The 27,423-nt window shown below is 34.8% G+C and overlaps 1 protein-coding gene across 23 annotated transcripts in view; it reads left to right on the plus strand.

Moving 5' to 3' along the window:
- BAZ2B (bromodomain adjacent to zinc finger domain 2B) overlaps window positions 1-27,423 on the plus strand; it is a 277,515-nt gene that overhangs the window by 165,199 nt on the left and 84,893 nt on the right. For 20 of the 23 annotated variants that reach the window (XM_045575517.1, XM_045575494.1, XM_045575504.1 and 17 more), the window contains 2 exons: window positions 10,628-10,774; window positions 24,166-24,354. In XM_045575517.1, the coding sequence (XP_045431473.1) occupies window positions 10,630-10,774; window positions 24,166-24,354 (334 nt within the window). In that variant the 5' untranslated portion in view covers window positions 10,628-10,629. The remainder of the gene's footprint in view (window positions 1-10,627; window positions 10,775-24,165; window positions 24,355-27,423) is intronic. The other 3 variants (XM_045575508.1, XM_045575509.1, XM_045575510.1) reach the window with 1 other exon arrangement.

A 27,423-nucleotide genomic window follows, 5' to 3' on the forward strand; every position in this document is an offset into this window, starting at 1 on the left:
TAAAACTTTTTTATGTAGTAAAGAATTCATTTAACAGTAAATATATGAAAACCTAGTAGGTGAAGACACTATGCTGGAATTCTCTGCTATTGTGAAATAAGTCAGACACTCCTTTGTTTCACTAGATTCTAAATTAAGATTTTTTTTATTGGCCAAGGTTTCTCTAAGTGGATGAGTTTCCCCATTTGTTGTAGGCTTATTCCGTTTATCGGAGGGTATTATGTAAGTGTATTTGTAATGTTACTCCTGTCTATCAGGATGTAAAGTAAATTGATTGTGTTTGTAATTCAGGTTGTATTTACAAAAGCAGATTTTGAAACATGATTGCTTTCTGTACCTTTGTTTAAAATATAACTCATATAGATGGATCAAACAGCAGAGCCAAAAAAATTCATGTGAAAGAAATGTTGTTAGAGGAATGTTCTAGAACTGTGCTTTTATATATTTGTATAGAGTAGTACATGTTTAGATAAAAATTATCTTGCTATATAAGCTAAGTGTCATCTTATTTAGATAAACGTTTTGAGAGAGGTGTTCAATATAAGACTCGTAAACCAAGTGTGATTCAACTAACCCCAAGGCATTGCTATGTTTTAAAGTACAATTACTTAACACTAATGAACTAATAGACTTTTACCTCTTTACACTTGTGATGAATTTGGGAAGTTTGGTATAAATATGGAAAATATTTTATGGCACAAATAGATGACTTAAATGGCAAATTAAGTCTTTACGTTTCAACAGACTGTTCAGATTAGAAGAGGTCTTAATGCCAATAAAAGAATCTGTGCTCAGTGCTTGATAAATCAGGTTTATTGCATGATAGGATAAATGTATAATAAAGAGTGATGCCTTTGCATTAATTATCAAGTTTATAGTATATTTAGAAAAAAAAGCAAAGTAGAGACATTTTATTCTGTTTACTTGACTAGTTTGTGGACACTTTTTGAAGAGATTTTCTGATTTACTTTCTTAGGTTGATGATTTTTTGGAATTAACTCGTTAATCCTCTTGAATGGGTATTCATTCATTCAATAAATATTCATTGAGTACATTCTTTGTTTCAGAACTGTTTTAGGATTCTGAAGATACTGTAGTGAACAAAATAGATATTTTACTTAACAGTCTTGTGGGAGAGTCAGACAATAAATAAGAAAAATAAATATATAGTAATTTAGATGATCTAAAGGAGAAATGGTTTTGATGATGTGGTGATGATTTTTAAGTAATATGGGCAGGAAAGGCCAATGTGATATGATATTTGAGCATTCTGGAGTAAACTTGCAGGAGAATGTTAAAAGAAGAATATTACTGATGTATAAAGTAGAGTTCCAAGCATATGGGAAAACCACAATTTAAAGATGTTATTAATTAGTACCAGGTACTATTAATTAGCACCATACCTAGAAATGGAAGCTAGGCCTTCTTATTCCCAGAGCTCTTTTCTTCCTTGTTATTTGGCTCTTTTAGTTGGGGAAATGAAGATGAGATGTGGTTGTTTATTATTACACATTTATTCTATTTATTTAGAATACTTAAAATCATCCAATAGAAATTCAGTATTTTAGATGTATAAGAAAACATAAGTAATGATAAAAACATGTTCTTCTAAGTACAAAATTACAGAAGACCAAAAGGATCATTTGAATAAGTTGATATTCATACTCACAACAAAGTGGGAGTGCTTCAGTAGGAGGATAAAGTAACTTTTCTACAATTATGGTAGAGTGTTTGGATTTATAAAAGACTTGGGATTCAGGATAAAGACTACTTTGTACCAACTTTGACAAGGATGTGGGGATGGGGGAAACAGAGGTGTCCAAAAAGCTGCCAGAAACACTGGAGTTAGTATAGTGTATCAAAAGAGTAATAATGGGAAGCTAAGGTTTTACACAATAAAATAAATGGAACCATCAAGTCAGAAAACTGAGGAAGAATAAAAAGTTGATGGAAGTGGCAGACCCAGAGTAGAATCAAGTAAAAACAGGAGAGTGACTTCAAAATTGGTATTGTGATTGATAATCTGTGATCCTCTTACAGATCCTTCATACTTGTTTTTGGATTTGGAGTGATAGATTAAAGGAAATATGTAGGTCTCATTGGCCAACATTTGTCCACTTCAGAAATTGAAAATTGATAGGCAGTTTGTTTACCGTAATTATTAACAAGTGTATTTATGAAAATAAACTATTCCTACTTATTTTTATTTCTTATTAAAAATGTGTAAGATATAAGGAAAGGTTTTCCTAAATCTTTTTTTTTTTCATTTAAAAAAACCTGACAATTGATGCTAGATATTAACTCTGAATTCCTCATCTGTGATATTAAAGTAATAATACCAGACCTACCTACTTTAAAATTTGTTCTTGGGGTAAAATGAGAACATATGTGTAAATTTTTCCCCCCAAATTATCAAGTTCCATATAAATTTCTATGATTATCATGCATTTTCATTCAAAGCCTTTTAGCTAGATTATACTAGTAAACTTCTAAAGATAATACACAATTGTCTTTGTTTCTTAAGGATCTCACAGTGTGGGAGAACATTAGATTTGAAAAGAGAAACTTGCTATACTATATAGTACAATGTTATAAGTGCTTTAATTAGGAAATATACAAGTGCAACAAGAAAGGAATAACTAAGAATTCCTCTGGGAGTCACAGTGGTTCCCCAGAGTAGGGTATGCATGAGATGAGACCTAGAATATGTGTAGAAATTTTGCAGGGCAGAAGAGATGGACATTTGAGGAAGATTGAACCATCATGAATTAGATACATGGCATGAATGCAGCGAAGACTATAGTATATTTGAGGAATGGCAAGCATTCCCTTACGGTATGAGAAGAGACAGACCAATGCGGAAGGCATAGGCCTCATGAAGAAGAGCTTTCTTTTTTTCTTTTTCTTTTTCTTTCTTTTCTTTTTTTAATATATTTTATTGATTTTTTACAGAGAGGAAGAGAAAGGGATAGAGAGATAGAAACATCGATGAGAGAGTCATCGATCAGCTGCCTCTTGCACACCCCCTATCGGGGATGTGCCCGCAACCCAAGGTACATGCTCTTGACCTGAATTGAACCCAGGACCTTTCAGTCTGTAGGCCGAAGCTCTATCCACTGAGCCAAACCGGTTTCAGCAAGAAGAAGAAGAACTTTCTTTGCCAAACAGAGGGCCTGGGATTTTGCCATACATATGATGTAGAGATTCTGAAAGATTTAAGTAGGAGAGTGTCAGGGTCAGACTTTTATAAAAGTCTTACTGTTTTCGAAAATAGGATTACTGTGGCTTTGTGGAGGATCAGAGAAAAAGAGAAGCTGAGAGACCCCTTAAAAGGCCATTGCAGTATTTGCAGTAAGAACTGATGTAGGATTGTACTAAGATGATGGTACAAATAGAGAAAAGATATTTTAAAAAGCAGAGCCAGCAGAAAAAAGTAAATACATGGTGTGGTTTATAATCTCAGGCTTATTTATCTCTGTTAAATCCCTCTATTATAATTGGAATGGAGTTGTGGGACAGGTCTGGTAAGTACTTAGGAATTTATAATGTTTGATAAACCTGTTAGTTCCCAAACTGAATTAATATTGCTTTAGCAAGTTTAACGTGTGTGTGTGTGTGTGTGTGTGTGTGTTTGTGTGTGTATGAGTGTATTAGTATATATGTCTGAGTTACTGAGAGAGAGAGAGAGAGTTTGATAAGTACACATGAAAGATACTAGGGACATTTTACATTTAGTCATGGATTTGGAGGCTAGAAATGAGAATACTGACTTTAAAATTTCAAAAGAGAATGGATTAAATTAAATACATTTTACCAACACAAGATCTAAATATTTTTGATACATATAACAGCTTTATAAACACATAATTCATATACCATACAGTTCACCCACTTAAAGTATTACAATTTGGTTTTTAGTGTATTAGAGTTGTGCAACCATTATCACAATCAATTAAACATTTTCCTAATCCTCCTTAAATCCCCAGAACCCATTAGTAGTCACTCCCCATTTTTCTCCTACCTTCCTACAGCCAAAGGCAACCACTAATCTACTTTCTGTCTCTATAGGTTTGCCTTTTCTGGACTTTTCATATAAATGGAATCATGCAACATATGATCATTTGTGACAGATTCCTTTCATTTAGCATAATGTTTTCAAGATTTTTCAATGTTGGAGCATGAATCAATACTTCATTTCTTTTTATTGCCAAATAATATTTCATTGTATGGATATACCACATTCTATTTTTCTGTTTGTTAACTCAGAGTCATTTAAATTATTTTCACATTTGTATACAAGTTTTATTGTGGATATATGCTTTCATTTCTCCATGCTCGGGAGATTTACGGGGTCATATGGTAATGCTTTGTCTAGCTTTTTGAGGAACCCAAATATTCTCAATTTTGGAATGTTTGAAGTAGAATATTTAGTTGAACATTTTAAGTGTAGACAGTTTTATAGTTCTAATAGGTGTTCATGGCTCTATTATCAGACTACATGTATTATTTTAATAATCAGTAAACTATTTACAAAGAATATTAAAATTTTCTTTATCATCTCAATGCTCATTTTTAGGATTATTTTACTATTGTGTTGGTACTTTGTTTTACTTTGAAGAAATACTCAAAAAACAACAACACACAACTAAACTGTCTCATAGTTGTATTCATTATGTCACTATATATTTACATATATGTATTTTTATTGATTTCAGAGAGAAAGGGAGAGGGAGAGAGAGCTAGAAATATCAATGATGAGAGAGAACCATTGACCAGCTGCTCCCTCCATGCCCCCTACTCGGGATTGGTCCTGCAACTGGGCTTGTGCCCTGACTGGGAATCAAACTATGACCTCCTGGTTCATCGGTCAATGCTCAACCACTGAGCCACACCAGCCAGGCTACATCACTGTATTTAACTGTTAATTGTTTTCCTGTATTTAGCCCAAGTCATATTAAGACACCTTTGGGATGTGTACTTAGGGATTTGTATTATGAAGTTAGGCAGCTAAATTCCCTCTGAGCAGTTATCTGAAGGGCATTGGATCATCCAGTAAAACATAGTAGTATGATATTAATATTTGGCCTGTCAGTACAACAAGAAATGGACAAATTATATGCAATTCAGAAAATAATAAATTAAGAGGAAAGTAGAAGAGGCATATTTGAAAGGATATTAATAAATAATTTGACTAAATTTTATAATGAAGAGACTGGTAGAGGGCATTTTCGTAACTATCGGAGAATTTTTGGAGATTGTCAGTGAGTGTCATAAAGGAGAAAACTTGGTTCCTAATTACTTAAAAATAAAAAAGGTATAATCTGAATAAAATTAAGTTTTTGAGTAATGGAAGTTATAAAATTATGTTAATATCTCAGGAAAAACAATTTTACTATTGTGGTTATCTAAAAACTAAACTAAAATGGTCATTGTTATATACTGTTATCTATAGTGAAACTAATGACCACACCAATGAAAGTCAGGTTGACAGGATAGCCTACTGTACTTCTTGTATATCTGTTGCGATTTTACCTGTGAAAGAAATCTGATTGGAAGTCAAAATGCTCATTTTTAATTGATTTTTTTACAGAGAAGAAGGGAAAGGGATAGAGAATTAGAAACATCCATGAGAGAGAGAGACATCAATCAGCTGTCTCCTGCATGCCCCCTACTGGGGATTGAGCTTGCAACCCAGGCATGTGCCCTGACCAGGAATCAAACCCAGGACCTTTCGGTCCATGGCCCAATGCTCTATCTACTGAGCAAAACTGGTCAGGGCACCCTTGACATTTTTAACTTACCTTTTTAACTTAACATTTGCTCACATTTGCCTTAAGAAAGAAACTTTGTTCAATTTCAATGAGCTCTTTTCCCACACTTTTGTATATCAAGTTTGGAGAAATGAAAGATATTTTCTTCGAATTTTGGCCAACCATATAAACACATCAACGCCAGCAGGAAGTGTACAAGGCACTCTTTTTACAATGGCTCTTTGAAGTACCCGTAATTAACCCCTTTTTACTGATTCAGAAACAAAGACTCGACTGACAAGTTGGCTATGTGCTGGATAATACAGTGAATTCAAATACAGAGCACTAAAAAGCCAATGTAATTAGCAGCTTTCTGGGTAGAAGCTAAAACGCTCTGTAGTTCAAAGGTGGGAAGTTGTGGCCTAATATTAGTCAGATACAACTTCATGGATACAGTGACTCTGAGGCACATATTTGCATTGTTGAAAAGGAAAAACAGAATATGGATCAGTGGTGTAAACGTGAACAAAGATGAGATTAAACTTGACATTTGTTAGGGAGTTTGTTGGCAATTCTGTTTCAGTTGCAAATAACAATACCCCTTAAAACTCAATTAAAATGATTGATATTTGAAAGGATAGAGAGAAGTCTCAGAGCATATGAGAAAATAAAAACGGCGCCTAACTGGTGTGGCTCAGTGGTTGAGTGTCGACCTATGAACCAGGAGGTCCAGGTTCCATTCACGTTCAGGGCACATGCCTCTGTTGCAGACTGGATCCCCAGTGGGGTGTGCAGGAGGCAGCCAATCAGTGATTCTCATCATTGATCTCTCCCGCTCTGAAATCAAGAATCACTGATTGGCTGCCTCTTGCACACCAGGAGGTGTGTATATATTGTTTTACTCTGCAGAAATACTTCAACATATATATATATTTCTGCAGAGTAAAACAATATATACAAATACACAAAAAAAGGCATGTTTAAGGAAAAGAACCTGAGATTGGTCATGCTTTCATCTTCTGTCAGGACCACCAGCTTTTCTGTACATTTGGTCTTCCAACATTTTTTTTCCAACCCACTCTTTCGTAGTTTCCATATTCTTAGGACCACAAACTTTATGATCTCCCACTCAGCACCAAGTTCCCCTGTTTCTATTAGTTAACATGTCTATGTCAGAGAGAATTTTATTAGATTATAGCATCTTTTAGAGACAGTGAATACATGTCCTAGGTTTCTGGCCAGCCATTGTCTCCTTGGGTCATGTCTAGTCCAGACAGCTTTGACCTCAGGAGCAGGATAATGTGCACCACTGTTGAAGGTCAAGGATTCCCTCAATGGCAAGAAGTCCTAACTGGCAAGTTAGATGGTCTGTGTAGAGGAAGCTTGAGTAAAGCACAGTACACACAGACCTTCCTTTCTCCTGGATGGGGATGAAGGATGGAATTTTGATCTCACGAAAACTGTCACCATTTAAAAATTATTTCAAAGCAAGTAAGGGTTCACCAACTCTACTTGTGTGCTTTGAACTATCACAGAGAACTTTGGGTATTGTTAACAAAGATAAAGAGATTCTTTAAGAAAACTTCTTCCAGGCCCTAGCCAGTGTTGCTCAGCAGTCAGAGATTTGGCCTGAGAACCAAAGGGTTCCAGGTTCAATTCTGGTCAAGGGCACACACCAGGGTTGGAGGTTCCTCACCCAGGTTGGGGTGGGTGTGGGAGACAACTGATTGATGTCGGGCTCTCTCTCGTTGATGTTTCTCTTTCTTCTCTCTCCCCCTCCTTCCTTCCTTCCTTCCTTCCTTCCTCTCTCTAAAAATCAAAGGAATAAATATCCTCTAGCAAGGATTAACACACAAAAAAGGAAACCTCTTCCAGGAGAAATCTCTTAAGTCTAATTTAATGTTTCCTTCTGAATCTTCATTCTATTCTATTGTTCCTATTTTCTCAATAGTGAAGGAATCATGCAATTGAAACATCCGGCAGTTGACCATGTTTGTATTTCTTAGCCAGAGTGCCTTGCCCTTCTTTATTTGCACCTGTTCAGGTTTACATATAGCAGATGTCAGTGTCCATAAACTCCATGATTATACACAAAAAACATTTGATATGAATGAATTTGAACAGTATTATCATTAGCAACTGATCATTGAATCTTATTGGCCTCTAGAAAATCATCAGGCAGTGAAACAGTTGTGAAACAGAAATTATGCATTGTGGTAATTGTGATTTTTGTCTGTTCTCAGAATTGTTATAGGTAAATATCACCTTAGTAAAATGCAGTAAATAGATGTTACCTGGCATGAGTGACGATTACAATATGTATTCATTGTATATCATGCATTATCAGGTTTAGACAATTAGGGCAAAATGTAAAGCAATAGACTACAGGCATGCTGACATAAAAGAGAGGTTGGATATAGTTTTTTCATTTATTGCAGTGGTAATAAATCAGCTTGAATTATTGAATTATTGAATTATTGAATTATAATAATTATATAGAGTTACTACTTAACAAAGTTTTGGTTAACTGAATTCCAAGGATTGTAGTTTTTGATACTTCGGATCTAATTTTTTCAACCTTAGTGCTACTAACATTTTGGACCAGGTAATTTTGGGGTGGGGGTCCTGTGCATTTTAAGAGGTTTAGCAGCCTAGCAGCATCCCTGGGTTTTATCTGCACAATGCCATAGCACCCTGTCCTGTGTAGTAATCAAATATGTCTCCAGACATTGTCCCATGTTACCTAGTAGAAAGTAATCCCTGGCTGTGAGCTAGTGCTTTAGAACTTGGGAAAGGTCAATAATGAATCGAATCATTTATACTCCATCATCTTCTAAATGATTTTTTCTTACTCCTATTTATTTTATTTTATTTTATTTAAAACTGATTTATTTTATTTTATTTATTTATTTTAAAATATATATTTTATTGACTTTTTTCAGAGAGGAAGAGAGAGTGATAGAGAGTCAAAAATATCGATGAGAGTGTGTCATCGATCAGTTGCCTCTTGCACACCACCTACTGGGGATGTGCCCGCATCCAAGGTACATGCCCTTGACCGGAATCGAACCTGGAACCCTTCAGTCCACAGGTCAACTCTCTATCCACTGAGCCAAACTGGTTTTGGCCTGATTTATTTTTTTTAGTGTAGTAATATATGTTAAATTTTAGTTGTAGTAATCTTTATCCTATCTGATTGACTTTGTAAATAAATCATTCTGAAATTATGCATTAGGAAATATACTCTTACTAGAGGCCCAGTGCATGAATTCATGCACCAGTGGGGTACCTCAGCCTGGCCTGTGGGATTGGGCCAAAACCAGCTCTCCGACATCCTCCAAGGGGTCCTGGATTGAGAGAGGGCATAGGCCAGGCCAAGGCACCCCATTGGTGCACAGTGGGGCCAGGGAGGAATGCAGGAGGTTGGCCAGCCCAGGAGGGACTGTGGGGGGACTCCACGGCATGTCCATCTAATCTATCAGTCCCGATTGGCCAGACCCAGCAGCAAGCTAACCTTACCAATTGGAGCATCTGTCCCCTGGTGGTCAGTGCACGTCATAGCGAGCAGTTGAGGGGCCTTGGCATATCATTAGCATATTATGCTTTGATGCTTGATTGGTTGAATGGCTGACTGGATGATCAGACACTTAGCATATTAAGCTTTTATTATATAGGAGAATAAATGTCCTAAACTAAAAGATGTACCTACTAGTTGATATTGTTCCTTAGATAAGTGTGTTGTGGGTGGGGGAGTTATGTTATTACATTTTGACTTTGTGATATATGGGCTATTTTTGGCCAAAAAGAGCCTGTTGGTTAGTGGTGATTTGGAACCTTAGATGAAAGTGGTTTTCTTAACACACAGCCTTAGAATGAGAGGCTATTACAGGAGTGCAAGTATCAGATCTGGATGTTCTGACCATAACAGAAATCTGGGAAGTAATGGTTCTTGGGTACCCGAACTGCTTTTATTTAATGAACACATTTTTTCTTAATCTGAATAAATGGATTTTTACCAATTTTTATGTATTGTAGTATGCTTCAATAATGAATAATAACTCATTTGACCCTAGAGTAATTATGTTTTTAACTGAAAATTAATGTACTGATATTTTATTTATATGTATGTTCCAGCTTATTTTGAAAAATTCGCAGTAAAAATACACTACCATTAGTACTTATACAATTATAAGGCATTTATTTTTAATTCTTAACACAAAATGTATCTGGCTAAAAAATATGACAACATTTCAAGCATATACATAATCTATAAATAGATATGACTGAAATACTTACTTGAAAGCAATAATCTAAAAATACCTTAAGGTTTTTTATTTTACTGCCTCACGTGCACATGGCTCATTATACACACAATTATTCACTTAATACAGACAAAAGCTGACAGTTATTGAATGCTAGGTACTCAGAACTTTATCTGCATTATCTCATTTAATCCTTCCAACTACATCTTCATAGTCCTTGTGAAGAAATGGAAGGTTCACTGAAGTTACGTAGATAGTTTATACATGGTCATAGCTAATAAGCTACAGACACAGCCTTGGAACCCAGATAATGTCTCTTATCAAATGTAATCTGTATATTCATTTCTTTCATGGTTAGGTTTATGTATATGTATTTTTTGAGTGTTTTTTTATGTGCCAGACCTAATGTTTTTTGTTTTCTTCTTTACTTTTTATTTTGAAATAATTTTAGATTTAATTATATTGGTTTTACTTACTCCATATTTTATCTTTCTGAAGAACATGTTCTAGACTTCATATCTTTACAAACATTATGCCTAAATGTTTGACTTATTTTAAGTATGTTTAACTCTTTTGACTAATTCTATCTAAAACTGAGAATTCTCCCCCTCGTAGATATGGAGTCTGGCGAACGGTTACCATCCTCAACAGCCTCCTCTACTGTACCAACTTCATCGTCTATACCTTCTGTGGCTTCATCGGTCTCTAAAGGCGGCCTTTCCACTGGAGCTGCTTCGCTTAGCTCTGCAATCAACCCATGTGGTGAATATCCTTATTGACTCAATTTTAGAATGCCATCCTTTTATTAATTTGTGTTCTTAGTGTTTTATTCTCAATGTCTTCATTGAACTGTAAGGTTTAATATCTAGTGTCTGCTTTTTCTGAAATTCCATAGCACTGTTTATTACAAGCGTTTCATGCTTATTAGAAGCTCTCTTTGTAAATTTCATGTTGCTGTCACCATTTCAATTAATAAATTAATACATGCAAAGTCTTTTTCAAACAATAGGTCATTAAGGTAGTGAAGAAATACTAATGAGTCCTTGGTGATCAGAGTAGGTACCAATGCTGTGAACACTTTGCCCTAAATTTGCTTCTTGAAATGACTTTTACCAAACTCTATCTCAGTTCACTAGTGTACACTAAATAAAGGCAGATCATTTACTGAATGGAAAATGTTTTTAAAGTTTAGAGCATGGCACGTTTCTCTTAAACATTAACATAGTTTATATTGCTAAAAAGAGAGCTTTATTTCTGAAGTGAAAATACCCTTAATTTTAATTAATTACATAGGAGTTACTTTTATTTTTAAAATCTTTATTGTTGAAGGTATTACACATGTCCCCTTTTCTCCCCATTAACTCCTTCTAGCCCACCCCTACTTCTTCTCCCCTAGCCTTCACCATCCTGTTTGTTGTCTGTGTTCATGGGTTATGCATATGTGCGTACAAATTCTTTGGTTGATCTCTTCCCACCCACCCACCCTCACCTTCCCCATAGGAGGTACTTTTAATTAACCCCCAAAATATTTCTTGCCCAAGCACATGTTTAGTAGAATACATCTTTTTTTTAAAACACCTAAACTTGAGTAAGTCACTTCTTTATCAATAGGAACCGTTTTAATCTTAAATATTTTTTAATCTTATAGATTATTTCATAATTTCATAAGCATTAAAACTAAATATATTTCACTTTTTCAATATTAGATTTGTAATTTTGGGTAAGTCAAATGCATAAATATGGAATGTTTGCTAACAAAATACCCTAGCAATTTGCCAAATAAATACTTGTTTATTTTTAAATCAATGGAACAATAACAAGAAGGATATTATTTTGTCATTGTTTTATCAAAGTAATTTTCTTCATAATTATAAAATAACTAAAATAAAATAGTATTGCATTAAAAAAAGTAAATAAATGAAATCCCTGTTCTCCTGCACCCTGTAAAAGCTTGGTTAATATTTAATGACTTCATCTATACTTACCTTATATGCAAAATGATAGCTATATGTAAATGATGATTGCCTTTATGATATGCTGTGTTCAAAAGGTGATACCACAATTGGCATTTTACCTCAGGTTACTTTCTCTAAATGATTTGAGAGTTGTACTTTTTTTTTTCTTTTCTTCTTCTTGTAACTATTCTGAATTAGTCTTTAATATATATGGTATTTCTATAGAAATGTCCTTTTAAAAATATATATATTGATTTTTTACAGAGAGGAAGGGAGAGAGATAGAAAGTTAGAAACATCGATGAGAGAGAAACATCAATCAGCTGCCTCCTGCACAACCCCTACTGGGGATGTGCCTGCAACCAAGGAACATGCCCTTGACTGGAATTGAACCTGGGACCCTTGAGTCTGCAGGCCAACACTCTATTTACTGAGCCAAACTGGTTAGGGTGAAATACCCTTTTTTTTTTTTAATGTTGATGGTTCCCATAATATATTTGAATACAGAGCCTTGAGTTTTCTGGACACTTTGCTGTCAGCTATTTCTCACTTATTTTCTGAATTAGTGACACTTGAATAGATTGTGATTCTGATTAGTCAAATTAGGGCACTGTTTTAATGATAATTGGCAATTTCAGAAAGAGGAGGGGTACTAAGTTGCTGGGGAGCATTAAAAATTTCTTTGTGTAGAAAGGAATACATCTTATTATTTATTTGCCAACTTAAAAGGTTGTAGGGTTTTTATGTTGATACTTTCATTGGAATTATAGTTTATTTCTATGTTCAGAAATATATCACTTATTAACACATACCTTGAGTCCATCCTATGTTTTTTTCACTTTTTAGGAAAATATTTAGTTTTTTAACTTTCACAGGGTTGTAGTTTATGTTTGAAACAAAGCGTAGTATTAACTTCCAATACCTAATTTTCTTCAATTTGTCACATTTTCCTGTTTTGTTTGATAAAATATTTTTGGCCTATGCATTGTCTGATAACTCCTCTTTAAAATGAAATCATAGAGTAATAATATACCTGGCCTCTTTATCTTAAACAACTTTTTAAAAAATATATATATTTTATTGATTTTTGTACAGAGAGGAAGGGAGAGAGATAGAGTTAGAAACATCAATGAGAGAGATTCATCGATCAGCTGCCTCTTGCACACCCCCCACTGGGGATATGCCTGCAACTAAGGTACATGTCCTTGACCAGAATCAAACCCTGGGCCCTTCAGTCCCCAAGCCAACGCTCTATCCATTGAGCCAAACCGGCCCCGGCTATCTTAAACAACTTTTGAATTTCCTCAAAAATTTTTGATGTATAAACACAACAAACAGAATTTTTCATCTCAAAATGTCAAAATTTCAACAGTTCTTTAATGGCCCCTTAGAGGACATTCTGTTGTTTTAAATTATTTTAATTGACCTATCTTTTATAGGAATTCCACTGAGTTACAAAGGATGTGACTCAAACCTGCTTTCAAACTTGGAATGATAAATTTCTTTTGAACCAATACCTTGTGAGGATTGGAGATTATACCTTCTTACAAGTTAGCCTCTTCCTGTTATGGATCTCCTAGGTCAGAGGTTTTATTATTTACTAGAGGCCTGATGCAAAAGTAGGCCTTTGCAGCCCCAGCTGCCTTGTGGCCCCTCGGCCCAGCCTCCCACCTACTGGTCGGTTCAGGAGGTCATTCCGGAAGATAGTTCTGCCGTCCTGTCTAATTAGCATATTAGCTCTTTATTATATAGGATAGGATGGCACAGCAAATAGCATGAGCATCATGCTGGCATTGGTTTCCCATGCCTCCCAAGTCCCATGGGGGTGATACAGAGCAGCCCACTTGGATCTTAGGTGTGCAGTGGGTTTGTGTCACAGTTTAGGAATACTGAGCTTGGGGACTCTACTTTTGGTTTTAGTGAAAGAAAACAAACCCTTTGTCTGAAAGGAGATGTTACCTCACCCTTCAAGGTTGACCACTGCAAATGCAATGCTGAGAAATGGCTTGGTTAAAGAGTGGTCAAGGCATTGCAGTCTTGATATACCCACCAATAAAATGTAGGGGCCTTTGAGAATTGGCTTTCACAAAACATTTTTCCATTTTATTACAGTCATTTGGATAGAAAATAGCACTGCAATAAAGATGAATCTGGTCAGTTTGGCTAAGTTGGTTATGTATCTTTTCGTGCACCTAATTCCCAGTGGAGGTACATTCCTAGGTTTCGGGCTCATTCCCCACCCCAGGCCTTCTCCACACTGTTGTCTGTGTCCATGGGTTATGCATATGTATAATATTGTACATATAACCTCTTTTAAAGAGCTTTCCCAGAAACACCATCCCAAATTTTCCACTTATATTTCTTTCAGCAGAACTGTGCTTCAAGGAAGGCCAGGAGAAATAATTTTTAAATGGAACATATTGCCATCCTGAATAAAATAAAGAAGTTATTAGTAAGGAAAAGGAGTGAATGGAGTGGTAATGTCTGCTCTGGCTAAGTGGAATAGAGGGACAGAGACGCAGGAGGTACCTGAGGAATAGCCTAAGGTTATATCATGAATAACTTAACATACGCCATGTTTAAGAATTTAGGCAGAATAACGTATTGATTAAGAGCAAGGACTTTTCCATTGCAAAACCCTGAAATTGAGTCTTGGCTTATTCATTTATTAGTTGTGTGAATTTGGGTAAGTTACTCCTTTCTGAGGTTTGATTGCCTCATCTGTAACAGATACAATGACACCCACTTTGCAACATTTTTTAAAAATATATATTTTATTGTTTTTTTACAGAGAGGAAGGGAGAGAGATAGAGAGCTTGAAATGTCGATGAGAGAGAAACATCGACCAGCTGCCTCTTGCACACCCCCTACCGGGGATGTGCCCACGACCAAGGTACATGCCCTTGACCGGAATTGAACCCAGGACCTTTCAGTCCACAGACCGACGCTCTACCACTGAGCCAAACCGGTTTTGGCCCACTTTGCAACATTAGAGGGATAAATGAGATAATGCCTGGCACATAGTTGGTGTCTAGTAAATGGTAAACATTACTTTTATTTGTATGTCATCCAGGTGGAGGGATTTATATGATCATACAGCTTTAAAATTGACAGCCCTCCTACCATGTAATGCACCAGTTTGCAATGGGGATGAGACTTTTAGGGGAGGTCTTATATTTATCTGGGTGATAAATGATAAAGTCCCAGATTAAGGAGTTATTAGAGGTGGAGAAAGAAAGAAAGAAGACTCCAGAAATATTTAGGGAGTCGATTTTTATGGGATATAATGACTGAATTTGGGTAAGGTAATGTTGAGAGGGAGATTGAAGCCCTGACATTATTTGGGTAACTGAGGAGTGATATAATGAGAAATGTGGAATATGCTTCCATTTTTATATCTGCACTGTTGCTGATGGATATTGGAGTCGTTTCTAACTTTCGCCAATTATAAATAATGCTATGACTATTATTATACATGGATCCTAATGCATATAAGCATACTTTTCTGGCGATGTCTTTAACTTTACCAGTAGTTACCAGTTGATTTTCCCCACCGGCTTTGTATTAGAATTTTGATGTCTGTCATTCATGCTAACACTTATCATTGTCAGACTTTTTTATTTTTGTCACTGATGAATATGAAGCAGGGTTTCATTAAGGTGTCCTTTTATAAGTTTTTAGCCTTTTGGATCTCCTCTTTACTGAAGTGATTATTTAGGGCAGTGGTTGGCAAATTCATTAGTCAACAGAGCCAAATATCAACAGTACAATGATCGAAATTTCTTTGGAGAGCCAAATTTTTGAAACTTAGACTTCTTCTAATGCCACTTCTTCAAAATAGACTCTCCCAGGCCGTGGTATTTTGTGGAAGAGCCACACTCAAGGGGCCAAAGAGCCACATGTGGCTCGTAAGCCGCAGTTTGCTGGCCATGGATTTAGAGCATTGATGCATACACCTATTGGGTTGTATATCTTTTTCTTAATGGGTTTATAAGTTCTTTTTATATTTTGGATGCTGATCTTTTTTTCAGTTAAATTTGTGGAAGATACCTTTTCTCAATCTTTGGTGTGTCTTTTTTTTTTTTTTTTAATATATTTTATTGATTTTACACAGAGAGGAATTAAGAGGGATAGAGAATTAGAAACATTGATGAGAGAGAAACATCGACCAGCTGCCTCTTGCACACCCCCTACTGGGGATGTGCCCGCAACCAAGGTACATGTCTTTGACCGGAATCGAACCTGGGACTTTTCAGTCCGCAGGCCGAGGCTCTATCCACTGAGCCAAACTGGTTTCAGCTGGTGTGTCTTTTTTATTTTACATTGTCTTCCAATTTTAATATAGTCAGATTTATCAATTTTTAAAATCTTTATCAGAGGATATTTTGTCCATTGATCTTTAGAGAGAGAGTGGAGAGGAGGGAGAAAGGGAAAATAGAGAGAGAGAGAAATGGATGTGAGAGAGATATTTCAATTGGTTGCCTCCTACACATGCCCTGACCATGACCAAGAATCAAACCTGCAACTGAGGTATGTGCCCTTGACCAGGAATCAAATCTGTGACCCTTCCGTCCGTAGGCTGACACTCTAACCACTGAGCAAAATCAGCCAGGACTCAGATTTATACATTTTTAAATTTATGGTTATGCTGTTTGTCTTGTTTAAGAAATCCTCCTTGACTTCCAAGGTAATGTGCATATTACTTTTAAGCTTTCACTTACCTCTCATTTAGTATTACTTGGAAAATTATATGGTTATGAGGTATCAGGCTAGTTGTGATAGAATGAATTATGCTCTTGTTTTGGGAACTATCACCAGTTGGAGTTGTTAGTTAATGTATCAGTCAGACCAACTAGAGATAACATAAAGCAGTAGAGCTATTTTAAGAAGAAATTGATTTAATACTGGGAATTAGGTGCTTATAAAATTACTAGAGGCTCAGCGCATGGATTTGTGCACTGGTGGGGTCCCTCGGCCTTCTCACAATCCAAGACCCCTCAGGGGATGTCGGACTGCTGACTTCGGCCCAATCCCCACAGGCCAGGCCGATGGGCCCTTCTAGTATGATTATAAGATCTTTGGTTATTCTCTTCCTGCCCTCCTCCTGCCCCCCTTTTCTCTGAGATTCATCAGTCTGTTCATGTTTCTATGCCTGTGCATTGAGCGTCTGCCCCCTGGTGGTCAGTGCACATCATAGCTACCAGTCGAATGGTGGAACAGTCGCTTAGGCTTTTATATATATAGATTGAAGAGCTGGCTCTACAAATGGTTCGGTGCATTACTGCTGAATTAAGCTGCTTAAGGAAACTGCCGCTGGTTTAATCAGGATACCACTGTTCCAGCTGATGGCTCCATGGCTCGTGCCACTTCAGTCCAGTGATGTAACTGGCTCCAAGGTTGTTCTGTGCTGCCTGTTCAATCTACACCAGCCAAAAGATACTTCATGTGCTGCAAGTCTGCCAGCTTAACTTAGTTTTTAATTCTTTCCAAATCCACCTGATTGGCAGAATCTAAATTATATCCAGAATTCTGGGTGCAAAAAGGACTGGAAAATGTAGTTTTTAACTGCCCAGCTTTTGCATCACAAGAAGGTACCCTAAAAGGAGGTTGGGAAAAATGTTAAGTGAGCCAGTCATCTACCTGTTTGAACTTATCTGGTGATAGCCCCCCTTACCTCCCCACCTGTGTATTGTAATAAATTTCTGATACATATATATATATATGAGCTTTATTCCAATTTCAACAGTTTTCCCCCCAGAAAAATAATATTTCATTATTGCATCTAATAACTCATGTATGCTTACTATAAATATCGTTTAGTGACTGTTCTGTGTATCAATGTAAATTAAACCAAATAGAATAAATTCTTAGCTCAAAACAATAGAGAATTAATTATCATAGATAATAGTAAATATCTTACTGTTTCCTTTTAAAGATTATAAATGACTTTTCAAGGACTTCATTCATTTATGTAGTACCATTAATTGTTCTTAGTATCTGCCAACCTAAAAAACAATATATACCCCAAACCTCTTTTCACCTCAAATGCTTTTCTGGCTATTGCCCTGTTTCCTGCCTTGCCCTGTAGCCAAATTTCTTAAAGGGATAGCTGCATGTGTTTTCTCCTTCTTCTTGTCTTTCATGTATATTTCAGCCCACACCAAAGTCACTCCTGTCCTCATTCACTCAGTCTGTTGGCTGAATAGACACAATTGATCACTCCTTTCTCCTAGAAAACCTTCCTTGAAAAAAGTTTATATTGAACTGGCATTATTTTTTCCCTACATGTTTGGTGTAGACTTCACCAGTGAAGTCATCCCAGGCTTGGAAGGTGGTTTATTTGTTTCTAAATTATTATTATTGTTGGAAGATAGTAAACTATGAGTTCATCTTTTTAAATATCAATATGAAACTATTCAGGTTATCTTTTTCTTCTTGAGTTAGCCTTAGTAGTTGATGTCTTTTGAGGAATTTATCCATCTTATCTGTAATTGAATTTGTGGTCATGACGTTGTTATAAATAGTATCTTCTTTGAATGTCTTTTTTCAGGATTAGTAGTGATGTCTTCTTTTTTTCTGTTGATAGTAGTAACTTGTGTCTTTTCTCCTTTTTCCTTTGTGACTAGAGCTTTATAAATTTTATTGACCTTTTTGGCAAAACTAACTTTGGATTTAATTGAATTTTCACAATTTTCTGTTCCATAGATGTTGACCCTTTATTATTTTCTTTTGTTTTTCAGTGGGTGTAATTTCCTCTTCTTTTTTCCCAATTTCTTTAAGGGAAGGCTTAAATCACTTATTTAAGACCTTTCTCCTTTTCTCATATGTCCATTTAATGTATACATTGCCTTTTTAAGTACTGTTATGTCTATATCCCACAATTTTTTATATGTTTTCATTTCATTATCAGTCAAAAATTTTTTTTCCTTTGTGAATTTCTCGACTAATGGGTTGTTTAGAAATCAATAATTTAGCTTTTATATTTTTATTGATGTCAATTTTAGTTATATTGTAGTAAAAAAAACCCATACTGATGATAATCTGTGCTCTGTGTTTTGTCTCCTCACTGCTGCTCTTTTAGTCTGGCCTCCTGTGGCTCTCCTTTGTGCCTGTGACAGTTGTTGGGACAGCCAAGGACTTAGGCAGAGATGAGTCTACTTCTCCCTGTGGTTTCCTTGCTTCTAAGATTACCCTCTAATTTCCAGTTGCCCTGCCAGCTTTGGACTCTGCCCTCAGACACTTCAGGCTTTCTGTTGTCTAAGCCAATCATGATGAAGGAATTCATTCATTTAAAAAACACATTAAACTCAATAGATCTGCTGTGTGTAGCCCTGTCTTTCAAGAGCAGATTTCTCTGTGTTCTCTGCTGGCTATTTGCCATGCCCCTGGGGACCTTCCTCATTCATGCACAGTATACTTATAGCTAGCTATTTGGGTAGTTGAAGCTCTGAATTTGGGTCTCTTTCTTTTTGTGATTTGCTCACTGCCAGGATTTCCCCTTTAAATTTTCTGATGTTTTTTCAGTCCTGGATTCTGACCACTGGCACCTTTAGTTGATAAGGCTGCTCCTTTTGTTCCACTGTTTTTTGTGGTCATAGCTGTGAGGGTTAGACAGCATTATCAGATCAACACACTACAAAGTCACACTTTTTACCCCTTCTCATTACCATTTTTCCAGATTAAACTTTCCTCTGGCGTTTCTCTATTTTTGGATGCCTTCTCATATCTTTAGTTTTGTTGTTGTTTTAAATTTAGACTTTATCATTATCCTCTGTGGGTGATTCAAGAGACCACTTCCCTACTACTCCACTATTATCTGAAGTTGTCCCTTCCCCCACCAAAAACAAAAACAAAACACACACACAAAACAAACAAACAAACAAACAAAAACCTCCACACAAATAACTTTCTTTTAGAAAATTTCCATCTAGGACTTCATGGGCAGCATGTGACCCAATCTGCTCAGTCCAAACATCATATCTTCCAAACAATAGTGATTGGTTAAGCCTTAACCATTAAGGAATGAGCACATGATGCAAATCAGTCTAATGAAAGACTAAGAGGTGCTATTCTGGTACTTTTACTCCCACAAACCTGGGAGAAGGCCTGTCTGAGGACCTAGAGCCCAGAGAAGAAAGAGACATTTGGTTCTGGCAAACTTTCAGTCAGACTTTTCCAAAAGCTTTTTGCATTGTGTAAGCCAGTACATTCATCTTTTTACTAATTTTGAATTCGGTGTTTTGTGTAACCTAACTAATACACCCTCCTTTATCTAATCCCTGTCTACTTCAAATTTATGTGGAACTGTTTTCACTTTGTTCTGTTACCTTTTGCCTCCCTGACCTTTAGCTTCTTTAGATACAAACATTCTTTCCCAACTAAGGACTTCAGACATGCTCTCCCTCTGTAGGTTCTTCCTACGCTGATTCTTTCTTATGCTCAGTTTCAGACATTAATTAGAGAAGTCTCCACTGTTACCTGTTTTTGCACCTAGTGATTTTATTCATTGTACTCTTCACAATTTATAATTATACAGTTGGTGGTGTTTTGTTTGTCTATTCATCTACATTTAAAGAGCAGGGATCTTTTATCATTATATCTTCAGTAAATGCCTGGCACAAAAATAAATGCCCAGGAAACAATTGTTGAAGAAGAAAAGGAAGGAGAGTTGAATTTGCAGGACTAAGACTTGAAAATTAGATGATAAATGAACTCTAATAAGTTTTCTAGGCCATTATATAGCTTTGCTCTGGGGGTAACAAATGACAACTTCCTGTTTGGATCGAAGGCCTTTGGAATCAGTCCCAGGGATATGCCTCCTCTGCTCTTAATGAGTAGTGAATCGATTCATTCATCAGATATTTATTGAATGTTTATTATGTATGAGACAATTCTTTAGGTATTTGGGACTTATTACTTAGTCTTGTATATGACAGTACCAGTTTACAATATTGAAATACTAACTTGTTTTATACACTGTGGTATAAAAAGTAGCCATATTATTTAAATTATGGTCAAATTATGAGGTCCAGGAGGTCAAGGATTATTTCTTATTCATCCTTATATGCCAATTAATAAACATACCACCTGATATTTAATAGATAGATTCATGAAATGTCTGAATTACTCAACCTGTTGAATACATAATAATAATTCTGGGAGATTTTTACATGGAATCAGTATCTGTGTTTTTTAAAAGATGGTAGAAAAAACAATACTAAAATTACATACAGTGTTTCAGAGCCTTTAAATAAGAAATTTTTTTTGTATTACTGAGTATAGATTCTTGCTAAAAAGGCAAAATATACTCAAAATTGTGAGATGTAGTATGAAATTATTTCCCTACTATTGTTCAATTCTATCCATATATAGGAGAGAAAGTCTCTAATGTGTATTTTTGATAATGCATGGTATCTCTATAATTATTATGAGGTCTTAGCTTCTTTACTAAATTCAAAAGTGAATCTTTCTCACCAACAAGGAATAGTCCCTATAATGTAGATTCCTTTGCCACTCAGGTGCTTTCTATGCTTTAACTGTCTTCATCATTAATTTTATAAGAAAGAATAACAAAATAAACTAAGGTTGCCTCTTTATAATGTTGTCAGCTACAGATATAATTCTTTATACAGGACTATACTTATTTTTTATTTGCATTTATGGTAAATAAACTTATTTTGTTCAAATTGTCTACTCAGTTTCTTCTAAGATGTCACTCTTTTTAGTGTTAAAAAAAGAACTTTTGTCATCAAATCTGTATGATTAGTTTTTAATTATTGCTGCAATTAGGTATTGCTCCTGTTTTCTATCTGTGAGTCTCCAAGGTTTAGCTCATTTATTTCTTCACAATACAATTAATGTTTTAACTATGCATCTAAGAATACTACTTACTGTCAATTAATTAGCTGTTGTAGAAGAATTTCTATAAGTTTCTGACCCTTTATAATTTTAGTCTGTTATGAATTTTTATATTTTGTGTAGCTTTGACTTTAACTCTCATTTGTTTGTGTTAAATCACTGCCATATATATATATATATATATATATATATATATATATATATATAATATAATTTAAGAATTATTCTTTTTTAAAATGTAAATGACAAATGATTTTAAAATTCCCAAACTAGATTGTTCAATTCAACTTGCTTATCAAGAAAATGATGTGGAAGAAGCGGTAACCGATTGTAGTATTTTTAAAAAAATATATTCTTTTGATTTTGTACAGAGAGAAAGGGAGATAGAGAGTTAGAAACATCAATGAGAGAGTCATCCATCAGCTGCCTCCTGCACACCCCCTACTGGGGACATGCCTGCAACCAAGGTACATGCCCTTAACCAGAATCAAACCCGGGACCCTTCAATCCCCAAGCCGATGCTCTATCCACTGAGCCAAACCGGTTTCGGCTGTAGTATGTTTTTAAATAAAACATTTGATTAAGGACATCAGATTCAGGAAGTTGAATTGATTGGTGAGAACCAGGGACTTTATATGCAGTCACTAAATACTGGTTCTTAAGTTAACATTATTGGCTTAGTTTTCTTTTTTTAGAGATTCTAGCTGGATTTCTGAGAATTTGCTAAACATACATTCATTCTCATTCTCTCTCTCCCCCCCCCCTCTCCCTCTATCACAGCTCTTAAAGGTAGTAATATTTTAGTAACCTTTTTCCCCCAGTAGCATGCCCTGTTTTGTTTTAACTAAACTTCAATGCTAATGCAATCTGGAACTCTGATAGCACATAAGTATCAAATTCACAGATTTTCTGTATAGGCTTTGATGAACAAAAACAAAGATTGGCTAATTTAGAAAAGATACCCAAGTCTGTGTTTTCCTTGTCCTCCCTCCTGACAGTTCCTCTGTGGGCCTTCATCATAAAATACTTTGAGGATCTTCCCTGTGGGATCTGCTTAGTGCTTTGGTATAGTGGAACCTTGACCTCCAATCACAACTTTTTATCTTACAGGATGATATGAGACATACTTGTGACTTGATACAATTTATTTAAATCTCACTACTTCAATGAAAGATATAGTGTTATTTCAGAGCATATCATTGCCTTTTGATGACTTCTTTTTGGTTTTCAAAGAATAAAAAAGCAAAGAGAAGAGATATCTTTAATAGCCAAATGTTAAAAAAATAATTACTTTTAACACATTGACTTCAAACATATTGTGTTAAAACTACTTACATTCAACTGCAGAGCCAGGTCTGATATAAACAGGAGGTAGTAAGAAAACCATATTCTTATTTTAACACAGAATACAGTACCTTTCACACGGTAAATTCTTAAAATAGCCTGGAGTATGGCATTTAATATTGTTTTCTTAGTATCAAGCCAGGGAAAGTTAATTATTTCCTGGAAGAAAAAGGAAGATTTCCAAGTATTAACAGATTTTCTGCCAACTCCCTGCAAAGTATGAAAAAAAAAAAAAAGGTCATGTATTTGATTGTATAACACACCAAACTGGAATTATGACACTTACAACTAGATTCTTTTTAGGGTAAAAGTGGAGATTGAAGGTTACACATTAAAATTGAATATGATATTTATATCACAAAGTTGATAGACACCTTTTAGTGCATTTAGAAATAATCTTAAGTTTATTCATTAAATCTTCATGTTGTATTCTACATTGCTTTATCAGGCTAGAATATAATCCCCTTTTTGATATCAAAGAAGTATTGGATAGAGAATATGGCTTCAATTCTGGCACATGGAAACTAAAGTCTCTTTGCCTAGTTGTATGATTTGAGTAAGGACTTGGTGACAGATTCTGGACTTATTTCTTTGGTTTTGAACCTTATATTAATAAGATGTTTTTATTTTCCTTATGAGTGAAAACATTTTAATACTCTATTAATGTGCATTTATTAACAAAAAGTTCACTCACTTCTGCAGATCAAACCACTATAACTAGTGAAAATGATTTGCTGAAAGCATCATTTCTCAAATTCAAAGTAAATAAGGTTATATCATTTACTTTAATTATATTTACTAGAGTACTTTCATGTTATAGAAACATCTTAATCTGTAACATCTTACTCATCTCATTGATAGAAATGCAAAAGAAAATTCAAGATACTAGTAAAAATATAAGAAAGTATAAACTTTTATCTAATTTATGAATGCTAAAGTCAGATAAATCTCATCTGTTGCTATAGTCCAATTTTAAGTGTGTTCTTTTCCCTCCCAGGACATTTATTCAGAGCAGCTGGGGATCAACCGTTTAACCTGTCCACAGTGTCGAGTGCCTTCCCAATGGTCAGCCACCCAGTCTTTGGTCTACATTCAGCCAGCTCAGGGCATTCAGAATTTGGTGGTTTGGGGACACTTGGTACACCCACAGCCTTACCCGCACATCCCCAACTAGCATCTTTTCCAGGTAAACATCTGTTACAAACAGTGTTCAAGGAAAGAAGGAAAGCTTGAAAATGTTCAAGCAGTAATTTATTAAATTGAACAAAAATAAATAGTCTAATGACTGGTATATTAAAACTCTTGTGCAAGAATTTACTCAATCCTATTTATCATGTGCAAAAAAAAACAAAACACACACACACAAAAACAACAGCAGCAAACAAAACCCACAATATGTGTGTTACATGGCAGTGCAGTTAGATACTTCAGTGTTTAGCCAGGGAAACAGACATCCGCACCAAAAGTGAATAATTAAGCCAAGTTTTCCTTGTGTTTTTGATGAATTTTTTCCCCTCAGCTTTGATGTAAAAAAGTACCTTATACTGGAAAACTAAAGTCTAGTGCATATAATAAACATCTCTGGACTGTTACTTTGAGTTCTCACTTCTCTGCACTTTGTCAGGAAGATGAGCTTGGCTCTTGAATTTCTATCTATTCTTTTATAATCAATCAAAACAATTCTAGATTTGCACCACATATGTGGCAGAAAGACCAGAATTATTCCAAATTCTACAGATTGTGACAATTTAGTAAGATACCACATAAAGTTTAACTTACACAAACATGCTATAATTTGTCTTGTTATATTATTTTGAAAGACTAAACTTTAAATGTTTCCAGTGATTAATTTTACTTTAATAAATTTTAGTAAGGGTTATTTAAAAATTAGCATAAATATAGACACAAATTAACCAGAATTTAAATCAGGCTTTGCTGTGTTTTAGCTGTGTGACTTTGAACAAGTAATCTGACCTCTCAGCCATAGTTTCCTCATCTGAGACATGAGGTTATCATCATCATAACAGTACCTGTGAAGATGAAAGCAGTTAAGCCATGTTAGTGCTGAGTGAAGCATTTGGCACACATAATCTGTACATAATTAGTAATTATCATTAGTTTTTTTCTCTTGCCCACTTTAATGGGTAATACATTGTGAAGTGCTTCTATATATATGATGGAAAGATGGTTAATTGTGTATTTCAAGTACTGTCTTTTGAATCATATTATTCCTTTCATTCAGTTGTCTGAAAGAGGGAATTGTGGGGAGGGGTAATGTGAGTAAAAAGTTAAAGTCTTAAATTAAGCCTTAACATTGGTTTAAAAAATATTAATAGAAATTTAATTCAGTCAGTTTCTAGAATGGTTGTTTAGCAAGATAAGCATTCAACAGATATTTTCTGAAATATAAGATTGCTAAATCAAAATCAAAATAGGTGATATTAATATAGACAGTTACTGATACCTTAAATTAGTGTGTTTCATGGTTTATTGGAATATTACTTTTGAGCATTATTAAAAGAACTATGTAATTACTCAATTATTAAAATACAATACCTTCTGCACTGGAATGAAGGTTAACAAGTCTAAAGAATTTCTTCTCTGGACTTCAACCATGGTAGTACTTTCTACTGTACAGAAAATACTTAATTTCCATAACCTACATAAACTTTTCGTTAATTTACTATGTTCTGTACACTAGGCCAAGCAGTTGGAAATACACTACCATAGTATATGTTATGTTGTTTATAGTTTTTAGGAGATGGATTAACAAATAGTAATAAGATACAGTTATAATAGTAATAAGGTACTATTATAAAAGTATGACTGTTGAAGAATACTATTTTGCCAAACGAACAGAGACTATGCCTAGTTATAGAAGACATGGTTAAGTTGTAGGTGTGATATAATAACAAATTTAAATTCTCTATAGTTGGCTTTATTCAAAGGGGAATCACGATGTCAAATTTTTGAAATGACCTAATAAATGAAGACACACAGGGAAGGAATTATTTGGAATTTTAAATGAGTAAGAATTTATATTTTCAATTTTTATGGACATGTAGATTATTCTTCATTTCAAATGATTAAATCAACAGGTGCTGTATTTAATGAACATTAGTATAATAAAATTGTTTTTATTTAATATTGAAATTGTATTTCATGGTAATTTTTTTAAAATATACAGTTTTTGGTTATTATATTTTTATATTCCCATGAATTTTGTTAAGTATCTGCCTCTCAAGTATGAAAGATTTTAAAACTTTACTATATATCTTCTAGGTTCTAATTGAGATTTAGCATAGCCTCCAAAATGTTGGAATCTCGGTTAAATATGATTAATGAATGTTGCTGTACGCTGTTACCTCCTTTGAATACATTTAGAAATCATGTACTGGTTTATGTAATCCTTATTTTGTATATAACACGTTATAAACATCTAGTTTGTGACTAAGTTTTTTTTTAATTTTCTTCAATTTGGAAGATAAATAGCTGTTACTTAACAAAAAATTGCTACTTTCTATGAAATATCAGACATCTGTATGTTTGTAATCAGCAGCCCTATAATTTTTATCTTTTTATTCGATTGACCTTATTTACTTTTTTTTTACTTGCGGTATCATCTTATTTATTGCACACATTTTCCAGTTGTCTTTTTTTCCAGTCCCTATTGACATTCTGAAGTACATTTTTGTGTTTTTCCTCAGTTCATGTCTAAATATTCGAATCTTACTACACTTTGATAACCTTACCAATTTTCTGGTTGTTTACAAAGTCTCTGCATTCAACTGTAATGTTTTAATTATAGACTCTATATTAAATAATATAAATATCTTTGAAAAGCCTCAGTCCCTTTTTGTCAGCTATGTGGAACCTAGTTTTCAAATAACAATAGATTCCAACTGTGCTGATATAAGCCCAAAATATACAGTTTTTCTTCCTATCTAAATACACTTCTTTCATCTAAACAGTGGATAAATGATTAATGCCTTTGTGTAGTTATTCTTGGTTGAGTTCCCATCATTCAGGCCCTGCTGAATATACAGTGGTGTCATTTCACCAGCAGTGCCTTCCTGCCTTCCCGCAGTGCAGAAGAATAGCTTTTGCAGTTTTTTGCTTATACTGGTTTTTCTTTTTAGACCTTTCAGAATGGTAGCCACCATGAACATGTCACTTTTTTTTTTTTTTTAAAGCAGGGTTGCCATTAGATAATGAAGGTGCACATCACTTTACATCCTATTTTTAATGGAGAGTT

Source organism: Pipistrellus kuhlii, unplaced genomic scaffold (assembly GCF_014108245.1).
Source record: "Pipistrellus kuhlii isolate mPipKuh1 unplaced genomic scaffold, mPipKuh1.p scaffold_m20_p_7, whole genome shotgun sequence".
NCBI classification, from domain to species: Eukaryota; Metazoa; Chordata; class Mammalia; order Chiroptera; family Vespertilionidae; genus Pipistrellus; species Pipistrellus kuhlii.